The 12,094-nt window shown below is 37.1% G+C and overlaps 1 protein-coding gene across 5 annotated transcripts in view; it reads right to left on the bottom strand.

Annotated features, from left to right (window-relative positions):
- The window catches only part of KIDINS220 (kinase D interacting substrate 220), a 73,182-nt gene that overhangs the window by 54,592 nt on the left and 6,496 nt on the right, over positions 1–12,094 (bottom strand). For 4 of the 5 annotated variants that reach the window (XM_035543132.2, XM_035543133.2, XM_035543134.2 and 1 more), the window contains exons 2-9: positions 11,596–11,743; positions 7,481–7,579; positions 6,033–6,131; positions 4,550–4,648; positions 3,516–3,617; positions 2,915–3,013; positions 2,004–2,201; positions 624–722 (exon numbers count right to left, since the gene is read on the bottom strand). In XM_035543132.2, coding sequence (XP_035399025.1) covers positions 624–722; positions 2,004–2,201; positions 2,915–3,013; positions 3,516–3,617; positions 4,550–4,648; positions 6,033–6,131; positions 7,481–7,579; positions 11,596–11,703 — 903 coding nt within the window. In that variant the 5' untranslated portion in view covers positions 11,704–11,743. Of the gene's footprint in view, positions 1–623; positions 723–2,003; positions 2,202–2,914; positions 3,014–3,515; positions 3,618–4,549; positions 4,649–6,032; positions 6,132–7,480; positions 7,641–11,595; positions 11,744–12,094 lie in introns of all 5 variants that reach the window. The other variant, XM_050710035.1, reaches the window with a different exon arrangement.

The raw sequence follows: 12,094 nt of genomic DNA, 5'->3' as shown, positions 1-12,094 counted from the left end.
CAGCTTCTCGCTCTGTCCTGCTAGCGAGCAGGCTAGGGATGCAGCAGGAGCTGGGAGGGGACAGACCCAGGACAGCTGACCCAAACTGGCCAAAGGGGTATTCCATACCATCTGACGTCATGCTGAACAATATATAGGGGTGGCTAGTCGGGGTGGGGGGCCGGCTGCTCGGGGATAGGCTGGGCATCGGTCAACGGGTGGTGAGCAATTGCATTGTGCATCACTTTGTACACATTATTACTATTATTATTATTATTATTATTATTATTATTATTGTTATTATTTTCCCTGTCTTAATAAACTGTCCTTATCTCAACTCACAGGTTTCACTTTCCCGTTTCTCTCCCCCATCCCGGAGAGGGAGGGGGGAGGGTGAGCGAACGGCTGTGTGGTGTTTGGCTGCCAGCCGGGCTAAACCACAACAATCTTACAGCTTAAAGATATCACAGAATGTGTCACGTTGCAGTGCAGTTTTTCATGTTTGATGGGAATCTGAGTTCCCCACAGAGTAGAATTTGAGCAAGTTTTTAAAGCGCTGTTTTTAGAAACATGATATAGTTATTTGATAGCCAAATCTACGTTGCATTCAAGAACTATGCTAACGTTTACATTGCTGTACTTACCTGACCTCTAATGTCTATATCAGCATACTTATGGAGCAGGGCCCTCACAATTTCAACATGACCACCTCTAACAGCCCCAATCAGCACTGTGTCTCCACTCTGGAAAAAAAAAAAAGAAGAAAATGTTATAGAATATAGAAGACAGATTATGACTCTGGCAAAATCTAAAAAAGTATATACAAGAAATGATTCTGGACTCCTGGACTCCCCTCCCCATCCTCCCAAAGAGATGAAACATAAATCAATGGGCAAAACAAACACCAAAGCAAGATAGATCCCCATCTTAAAGAACATTTGTACATGTGTACATTATACTGCTATCCTGTTTACATATCCGATGTCATTAGAAAGAAAAGTTTTTGTCACATGCAGCACTGCAGCTTGGCATGAAACCATCTAAGAAATGCACAAAGCTGATGTGAAATATGGGAAAATGCATCCACAAATCCTTTCCAAGTTACACAGCAAACATTAGGAGGTTTTCCTCATGTCTCTGCAACTCCCACGGAATTCAGTTTAGGACTGGAACACCTCAAAACCTTTTTACTGCTCTGAAATATACCAATCTTGACAGAGGCACATAAGTTTAGCTATCTAAACTCCTCTAACACCCACTATCTAAACTCCTTTAACACCCTAGGCTGCAGTGCTCAGCCGGCCCCTGCCACTTCAGAAAAAATGAATATCAAGGCAATGCTGCAGGCAGGCTACGGTACTTCTGCATAAGCAACTGAACAAAGCACTGCATGGCTAGCTAGTGATTCATGCTCTGGTCACTCAGAGGTACACAGTGCACCTTTAACAGTTACTGTTACGTCTTAATCTTAATCAGAGCTGAAGTCTCCCTTTCATAGATGCAAATTTCCTAATCCTAGTAAGTTTAATTGTCAAAGATGAAGGCAGATGCTGAAACATTATTTGTTATGACATCCACTGATTTACAATTTTAACAGTACTACCACATATGTTAATACACCAAAAAAATGCCCCAAAGCTGCATGATAGTTCAGTATAAGTCTCATGTTACAGACGCAAGCAATATACAACAATATTGTAAATTTCCATATGGCATTTCAATTCAAGAAACTCAAAGAAAAAGAGTTAAAAAGAACTCTTAGAAGAAAGTGATTTTCTTTCACATTCTCGTAACAGCATTTGCCGCTTAAAATAGTTGCAGTATGTTGTTTTTGTTGTGTAATGTTGTTTTCTGCCCCTAGGTGGCAGAAAAGTTAGAAGTGTATCTGCAAACCTGCATATACTAGAATTTAAACATATATTACATTATTATGATACGCATATACTAGAATTTAAACATATATTACATTATAACGATACACATAGTAAAGCCACAATAAGGAAATAATACGAAAATGTACTCACTCTATCAGGAATGTTCACATAAGTTCCAGCATCAAGAAGATCCTGCACAATTTCAGTATGCCCCTCCTTTGATGCAATCATCAACGCTGTATTTCCATCTTTATCTGTTAAGTTCACATTTGGGTTCCTTTTCAGGATTTCTTTTACCGAATCAGTATAGCCACCTTTCACTGCTACAATAAGCGCAGTCATAGAATTCTTTAAACAGAAAAAATTATATTTTTGTTGTACAGTTGGTACAGAAACCATCATTATATCAGCAGTTTAAATAACAAAAGAACACCCAATGATGTTACATTTTTAACCATTTAAGTGTTATTCCAGATTTATCTTTTAAAGTACACTTGCTATGTTTTCTATTAAAATAAGAGAGAAACTAATAAAAAAGCTCTAGTCAATTTATTTTAATTGCTGAATGTCATATGCACTGTACAATCACTTTCCTGGCATATGAGAACTTACTATTATCAGGGCACCCACATGTGCCAATACTGTTCCAAAAGGTTTTTTTCAAAGAACTTCAGGAATAGTCATATGAATATCAAGTTGTCCTACATAGTTTTTCAATTAAATTTACTTATATTCTGTTTTAAATTAGTATTTTATCTAGTATGTTACACAAATAATAAAAACCTATTTCATTTAAAAATAAGAAAAAAATGCAGCTGAAAGCTTAAAAAAAATCCTAAGCTCTGGAAAGGTGCAACACTATTATTTTCAAAAGATGCCTTGTGTTTCTTTGTAGTATGCAATTAGCTGGAAACTAACATACTCCAACATCAACATTTCATCTTTTTTCGTTTTTTTTTTTTTTTTTTTTTTTTTTTTTTTGCTAGTTATATTACAAAATTAAAACAAGACACAGATGTATGTACCCACATTTTATCGCTAGAAAATGAGCAGTTACTTACAGCTCCTTCTTGATCAACATCAGCTCCCATTTGCAGCAAGTATTTCACACACTCCAGATGACCTTTCCTAGCTGCCCAAACCAATGGGGTGGTTCCATACTGCAAAAATATTTATTAACATTTTTTCCATAACCGCCTCTTTATTTAGTATCTTCTACAATTTAGCATTTGTCCTATACTTTAATGCACTACTACTACAAAGATAAAATTTGGTCTTAAAAGTTAACAAATGCATCTGAAAACCCATTTTTTTTCCTTTGTAGATTTCTAGCTGTAAGAATTATTTGTCTATGCAACCTAATGTAGCAAGGTTTACAACAGCTTAGAAAACAGAAATATGGTCCACTGAAATAAGTGTTTACAGCCATCTTAACCATACTATGGAAAAACCTCTTGCAAGTATATCGACTCAATCTAACACGTTAATTCTCATCTCATGGGCAAGATGTAACAGCAGGTGTTTTTCAGTCAGAAACTACTTGATATATTCTCATTTCAACTAAAATTATTTTAGGATATGACATGTTAAATAACAGAACTCATTTTTACAAGAACTGTACTAAGCATTAAAGAAACTAAGTGTTATATAAACATAACTTACTTTATCAGAGCAGTTCACTTTAGCTCCATATTGGAGTAAAAGATGTACTATATCCGAGTGGCCTCGTCCTGCTGCCCAAATAATTGGATAGACACTGTATTGCTTTGAAGAAAGAAAATAAGAACCATACGAAATAAAAGTCATAATTATTTTTTTTTTACGACCAATATTAATAAAAATGTTCCAAGAGATGATAAACCCACATAAGAAAATTATGAAATTAAAACTCGTAATGTATCAGTAACTATTGCTCAGTACACTGTCTAGATAATGGCTAGAAAAAGGTCTGCTGCTTTGAAACAATCCTGTAACTCCTTCAACAAGGTTTAAAAATTCATACCCTTATCTTAATATACATTTGTAATGTAAGCGAGAAACAAAACAGGTACACATTACCCCTCAATAATCAAGGCTGCAGACCAATCATATCATGCATACAGAAGCTCCATATGCAAAGCAGATTTAATCTGCAATAGGTAAGTCACTACTGTTGGTTTTTTTCCCTGTTGTTCACTGTCGCCTCAGACACCAAATTGATTATACTGTCACATCTGTTTAAGTGTCACGATGCATGTATTTTACAGAAAGGCTTGTAAAATAAAAAAAATCTCAAAATCTTAGCATGGCACAGTCATATGATCTAGCCCATTTGATAACTTCTGAAACAATGAAAACAAACTGTTGTTTCTAAACTGCACATATTAATTACTCCATAAACTCACACATGCAGAAAAATGACAATTGCTAGACAAGTGGCATTACATACAGTACTTATCTCCTCTCTTGCTGATTTGAATCCTACTAAGAGGTATGCATTCATTCATTCTCATTAAAAAACACTGGCTGTCATAAAGAATTAAAGCAACCACTTGCATGAGTAAAACAATGATTAGTGTTGTATTGCCATGAACACTAAAAGTTTAGTCAAGATAAGATTAGCACAGGATTCAGGATTTTAAACATTTTGTCAGAAGAGGAAAGAGAGGTTGTGTTTTTTGTTTGTTTTTCAAAAACAAAAACAAACAACCACTTACCATTCCAGTGATGTTTGGATTTGCTCCTTTTTCAAGTAGGAGCTTAGCTACTTCAGTACGGCCTTTATATGATGCCCACATCAGTGCAGTCCATCCTCCCTGGCAAGCACAGTTCAAACAAACAACAACCGGAAAATACTCTTTAATTTGAAGTCAATAATTATGTTTCTAGTTTGGCATTTGTCTCAAGACTGTTTGGCAAGTCCAAGATGTAACAAAGACTGACTACACAATCTTATAATCCTAATAAATCCATGTGTGGAAGTACTGATTTCCTGCTATATGCAAAGCCTGGGAGAATATCTTATCCTAAATGTTCCTGAAAAAATGCACAATTCCAAGTGCATAAAAATCCAGTAACTACACAAACCAAAAAGAAAGCGTTATCTGAAAACAAAAAGCTAGAATCCAAGTCAATTAACTTTGATGGATTTATTTTTGATTTGTCTAACAGACACCTACCTGTCCTTCATAAAGTAACTATGTAATGACTTCCTTCTTTATGAAAGCAGTCGTATGTCCTCTCAAGCGAGTAGTAATAGCAATTAACTTCAAACTTTAATGGTTCATTCGTTTAAGTTTGTAAGCAAGGAAACAGAGGTTTTACTGTCTATGGCACCTGACTGGTCGGGTAACCAAAACTAATTTTAAAATAACAGTACGCCTCTTGACTGTAAGCACAATTTCATTTCTCCACAATAGATCTTTTCAGAGGTTAAAGATCCCTCTCAAGACTGACAGAGGCCTAGAAACGTACTGCTTGCCATGCAGCCATGACCAACACTACAATGCTATGAAAAAGTTTGACATCACAACATGCCACAGCCTTCAAGTGCTTTCTTTAATTGAAGCTCCACTCTGAAGTCTCCCAGTGGTTTACTATTTAAACAGAATGAAATGAGTTCTTGGAGGTACCCAACTCCCTCTTCAATCAATAGATAAGTCTGTAGCTCTTCAAAGGCATCTAACCTTCATTAACCACATAAGGAATCTCTGTAATTCTTTAGGTGGACTGGACTATAGCGTCCACTCTTCCATATTAAAAACGTGGCAAGATGAATGAAATCAAGTCCCAGTATACTGAGAACAAGGATTGCTGGACCGATAATCACAGTTGTACAGAGAAAAAGTAAATACAAACAGATATCTTTTGGGAAAGACTTAACATGTATTTTATGAAAATACTAAAAAAGCAACAACAAAAAGTCACACACACAAGAAAACAACCACTACTCTTCAGTTTAGCTTCATTCCAAAGCAAATTAAGAGAAAAAAGCAGACTTTAACACTAAAGCAATTATTTCAAAACTGTAAAAACAGTATTTAATTATATATTTTCCCATTTTAATGTCACTGAGTAGTCAACTGGAGAATAGCATTAAAAAAGTGATCTGTTTTTACAGAACTGAAAGTTGCTAACTCACTAAATTGTTCTTCTCACTAAAAATATGGAGAATTATTTTTACACTAAGACAACACATACCAGATCTCGATGCTCCAAATTGACATTATAATTGAGTAGTTCTGCTACAATAGCTGCATGTCCTTCTTTAGCTGCTGAAATAAGAGCTGTCCAGTTATCCTAAAAAAATGAAGAGTTTTAAATGACATTCAATATTTCAGTTCAATCACTTTGTTTTTCAAGTGTAAATTTGCATGACAGGAAATCCACAACTCCTTAAGAATTATACTTTAAAAAAAAAATACAAAAAGAAAGCTCATAGGCAACTTGACAGTTTACACCTGAAAATACAGACCAGCAGCTACTGCAAATTCTCTCTTCTCTTTCACAGTAACCATCACTAGACAGCGACTAAGACCACAGAAAATGGTGGTGGTCTGTCTCCACATACAATAGGTGACAGCACTGAAGGGGCTAATACACAGAGGAGTTTGGGTCAGAGCCCTGCTTCTTGGATTTATGATCACTTCAGGAGGGTCAGACTTATTTCCATTGTTACAGGTCCAGAAGCCTGCGATAAATTTCTTCTTGCATTACACTCACCTTCCATATACTGCTCAAACCAGGTGCAGGTGTGGACTGTTTTTTTATGAGCTATGTATATATAACTGCAGCAACAGTTTATATGGTAACTATTCTTTCTCTAAGTATATGAACTGTATCATTTACAGAAGACAAAAAAGTCTCCAAAAAATGCTTGGCATTCACTGTCTCCTTTTTGTTCTCAAATGACAGGTTTTATACCAGATCTTTCCTGGATGTCTATGCTGCTGCAATTAAACTATGTGCAGGAGAAATAAATTACCTAGTTTCAAAACAAACAACATTCTTTTTCTGTTTATCAATCTTCTTAGAAATATATACATCTTTCAAAACGGTTCAACACTTCTGTCCTCTTCACCCTTTCTGGACATCTCTCACCTACAGTCATCCTCTTTGAGGGCAGAAAGATGATTCATAAATTTGACACCCTTCTCTATTTGTCTCTGTTCTGATTCTCACCTGAAATAGTCCTTTAACTGAAATTCTCCCTCGATACTTACTGAGAAACACCAAAAGCAAATAAAACCAACCCTGACATACCACATCGCTACTGCCAGAAGCAAAATCATTTGGGCCTCCCTGTTGATACAGTTTTTCTCTATTCTGCCTATACTTTTATCTCAAGGACTGCTAATACCATTACCATTCCTTCCTAGTGTTAACTTCCCACAAAAAAATAGCAGCAGCATTCAGCAGAGACTCTCAGATATTTAAAGAATCTTACATATACCTTTTCTTTACAAGGAGTCTAATCTCGGGAAGACAGAGAGAGGCAATTCTGGATTAAATTTCTCTTATATGTCATCATCTTCCATTGTCTCTTCTTCCCTGTCCCCTGAACTCCCATCTAAACACCTTTCCTTTCCCTGACTTGAAATTTCTTCTTCCTCTGTTGTTAGGTACTTTAACAGAGTGCTAATACTTACCGCATCTTCCAAGTTGCAATTTGCTCCCTTCTTGAGAAGCTCCTGGACAATTTCTAAATTGCCTTGCTCGGCAGCCAACATAAGGGGAGTCTGGCCATTCTGAAATTCAAGCGACAGCAAAAGGAGTTCATTGGGAAGCGATGCAAATTGTGCACATACACTAAAAATAAATGACCAAAAATTACAAAGGAACATTAAGTTTAGTTTCCAGGTTTTAATTGTCAATGAGAAGCGGTGAAAAGGATTGTTTTTACAAACTAAACAGTAAACTTGCAATTAAAATACAATTAAAATCATCCTGTCCCATAACAGATCAAAAAAACACCCACACATTTCAGACATTAAAAATGGCTATCAAAAAGTTACAGGGTTAAAAATATTTTCAGTGTCTCTAACACTGCCTGTTACATTTTGACATCTTGAAGTAATTCAATCCCATTATTTAAAAACAAATAAGTACGACTAGCCTAGGAATCAGAACAGACATTATAAACATCCACACTGATTCAGAGTAACAATGAGATTTCTTGCTGAAGTCTAGGAAAAAATAGTCAAGTTACATAGCAAAAAGATATTTTTTGGTAGTATACCAAATACAGAAACCACTCAACTCCTGTGCAACACAGGTTCTTAACAAGCAGCCTCATCTCAGGGAAGATAGAAGATACAAAAGCTGGTTTATTGGCCTTGAAGGATCTTTCAAAAGCCAGTTACAATCCATCACCCTTCATCATCCTATTTTGCATCAGAGAACTTCTCTTCAGAATTATCCACAAACAGAAAGCCTTCAGATACAATTGTTCTGCATGATAAAAGCTAAGTTTTACTGAATTTTACAGTAAAACTCTTCATCTTAACAAGTTCAATAAATCGACAGTCTTTGCTGACCTCCCCTTTATCTTTTCCTCTGTACCATATAAAAAACTCAGTATTATCTAGTCTACTAAAAGCATTTGATAAATAATGCAAACACTACACTTCAGGAGTTATTTATCAGCAGTTTCCCTGAAAAGAATAAAAAGTGTCAAAGCAGAACCAGAACAAAGTTCACTAAACTTCATTGATAGAATTAAAAAGAAAAAAGAAAAAAGCATTCTGGGCCATCAGCTATTTTCTAATTGGTTTTCACAGAATCTTCCCCAGGACATGGCTAACCATCAGCATTACTCACAATATAAGCTGGTAGCCAGCAATGCAATTGTTTAAAGGGAGAAAGCAAAGTTTTATAAAAGTTTATGTTGTTGCATGCGTTCAAAAGGATACCTTAGCTTTTAGGTTCTAAAATACATTTAGTAAAAACAAACAGTGGTATTTAGGTCTGGTCATCAAAAAAATAAAGTATAAGTACTCAAAAATAAATAAATACATGAGATGAGCTTCAAGTCTGCGTTGAAGGCTCAGAACGTAGTTAAGTATCGAGACCAAAAGAGTAGAAGGAAAGACACCTTAAAGAAAACTGCAGATTGTCAGGATTAAAGTACATTACACAGGACAAGCATCTACCACCAGCTGTTAAGTAATCAGGGTAACTGGTTCACTGGTTCAGGAGACAGCACACAGGGAAAGGACACATGGGGAAGGGAGACTGAGACTTGCTGCGCTTAACTGAAATGGCTGACATCAATCCAACAAAACCATCCGTGCACAAATTGACTGGAACATCCGAGTTTCTCCTGACAAATACAGGCAAGATGCTCAAGGTTGGTGGCAACGTGGGTAATCCCACCATCAGCCAAGTCATTGCAGTCTGGGAGGTCCTGGCACTTGGCAAGCCTTGGCTCACCAGCTATCTCTTTAGACACGTTCCCCTGGGGCTGGCATTCCTGCTTCACTATTTCGTTCGTACCCAAGAAAAAGTGGCCTTGGCAAGTCTAAAACTAGAAACAGAATTGCACTTAATGCAATTGAATTTCAATGAAGAGCTAACCTTTAAATAAAGTCCTATTATCGATACATACAAGCAGTGCACCCTTCCCCCTCCAGACACACACCTTCCTCATGGGTTTAAAACTGATGCAAACCATACACGTGTCCAGAAATCACCTTTTTCAATGCAATGACAACAGAAGACTGAAAAAAAAAATATCGTGGAAGTGATTTCTGTTCAAAAAAAAAAAAAGGCACTTACTGAAACCCAGGAGTGTATTTAGTGCCATCACTAAGGGAAAAAATTAAAAGAGAAGGTGAAGGCAGTGGCACTGTTGATAAAGCCAACACAGACTATCTGGTCTCATTTCAGCCATGCTGCTGGAAAGAATTACCGTCAGAGGAAAGAGGTCATTCTCCTTTTCAGACATACATAAGCCTCATCACCTGGCATGCTGTGTATAGTCTGAAATTTTAGAATTTTCCCATCTCAAATGCTTCAGCACATGCACACACACAGCATGAATGAACGTGCTGACAATGAATGAAAACTGTCTTGAGTGAAATCAGAGCTAGTAACTATAGAAAGGCTAAATTCTGTACGTAGTTTTCACATTTATAGGATAGTTTGGTTTTGACTAGTACATCCCATTTGAAAATTTCCACTCCAAAATATTCTTTTTCATCTTATGCAGGTTTTAAAAAATAAAAGAGGATTGGAAAGCCAGCCTGCCGTACACTACAAGACAAGGAAAAAACTGCCTGGAATGCCAGGCTATGGGTATCTGGCTGAGACTGTTTCACGTGGGGCTAACATCGTAGCATCTTCATCAAGGCTCAGAGCCAGGAAACAGGATGTGCCCTCAGCAAGCTCACAGGCTGCCCCCCACACTACGTATGTGGTGCATACCCCAGCGGGCCGGGATGCCATTCCCAGGGTATGCAATAGGCTGGAAAAACAGGCTGACAACCCTCCTGCAGTTCAACAAAGGTAAATGCAGGGATTTGAGGGAGGGAGAGAGAAGAAAAAAAAGACAAGAAGCAACAGTCACAAGACGCAGCAGCAAATGATACCCTAATAACACACATGGAAAACATTTTTAAACAAAGACTGGTTAAGCGCTGCAGCATTGTCCTGAGGGGCTGCAGGATCTCCACCCTCGAAGATTTCCGAATTCTGCTTTGCTAAATCCCTGAGCACCATGATCCAACTATGAAGTTAGCCCTGCAATTAGGAGGCTGAATCCTCCACAGGTCCCTTCTGCCCTGGGTTTTTCTACGGATCTTTGATTCTCTGAAGATGCTACCTAAGTTGGAAGGTTTCCAGGTGCACAAAACCATTTAAGAAATCAGAACTGAAATAAGCATTGATAATACAAGTCCAGACGCTAACAAACCAGAAAGTCTACTAAAGAAGATGAAACGTGTTAGTCCTATCATCTAAGCTTGTTTTTAAAATGCACACAAAAAACGTAACAGTTCAACAAGATAACCTGAATTGTAAACATCACATAAAACAATGGAAACAATCACTGGCAACAAATATTTGTGTGAGCCAGACCTCCCAAAGAACTCCCTGGAAGCCTTAATGAAGTATAATGAAATTAAGTTGCTAATGGTGATGTGCTCAAATAAGACTAAATGAAACGGCAAAGCAGCAACTAACAATTATCACACCATCCCAAGATCCAAAGTAATCCACATTTCAACCTCTTACCGTCCATCAAGGCTTCCTGTGTAATCCAGGTAAAGTCATTTAATCTTCCTGGTTATAACCTAGACTTACCTTCTGGATTGGTATCTTTTCATCCAGATGAGCATCTGTTCAGATTAAATTCCAAAATATGCTCCTATTTGGATTGTATAACAAAGCTTTTCTTGCCTGGAAACCAGGATGTAGGGGTTATCATCCCAGGTTTCATCCAAAATGGACAGGGAAAGAGAACGCACACAACTGGATCTGTGAACTAAGAAGCAATTCCCAGCTGCAGAAATACAGATACAATCTCCATACACAAAGAAAGGATGGATCTGCACTTTCCAGCTCAGAACACTCAAAAAACAATTGGAATGAAGGATACTAGAGTGCTTGCATTGAATACTGCATGCTCAGTCTGTGCAAAAGTAAGGAAACAGTAGAAAATAAAACTGAAATGTGTATATTAAATAACTAGTGCAATTTCACTGACTATTCGTTCCACAACTAAAGAGCAAAAATACGAAACTGACCTCCACAAAAACCATCTTACCTCATTTCTCTCATCTACATCTCTGCACTTCTCGAGAAGTGCTTTCAGAGCAGGAACATTTCCTTCTTCTACGTAGGTCAACAGACTCTGACTCATCAGGCTTGCCATCTTCGCAGAGTATTTGAAATGCTTCTATAACAAAGCTTACCTGTATTCCAGAAAAGAAGAAAAAAGACATAACTGAAGTATAAAGTCCCTATGAGAGTCAATTTTAATATTAGAAAGAACAAATTGTATGTGCCAATACGTCAGCAGCTGGCTGCAAAGCCCCACCATTCTCCCCAACAAAACGCTCTGGACATTAAACCTACACTACATTTCAAGTGAGTTGTGTTCTTAGTTACAAAAAGTATTCTATTTTAAAGGTATTGACTAATTATCTATTTCGAGCAGATTGCATAGCAGCCTTTCATTTGCATATTTTTTTTCTGCATGTACAACATTAGGGGAATACCTGTATACCCTAGAGACGTGTACAAGTTGTTTATGCCAGTTGTTT

Source organism: Cygnus atratus, chromosome 3, assembly GCF_013377495.2.
Source record: "Cygnus atratus isolate AKBS03 ecotype Queensland, Australia chromosome 3, CAtr_DNAZoo_HiC_assembly, whole genome shotgun sequence".
In the NCBI taxonomy this organism is placed as follows: domain Eukaryota; kingdom Metazoa; phylum Chordata; class Aves; order Anseriformes; family Anatidae; genus Cygnus; species Cygnus atratus.
The sequence above is the reverse complement of the archived record's forward strand: the minus strand, read 5'-3'. Positions and strand labels throughout refer to the sequence as shown.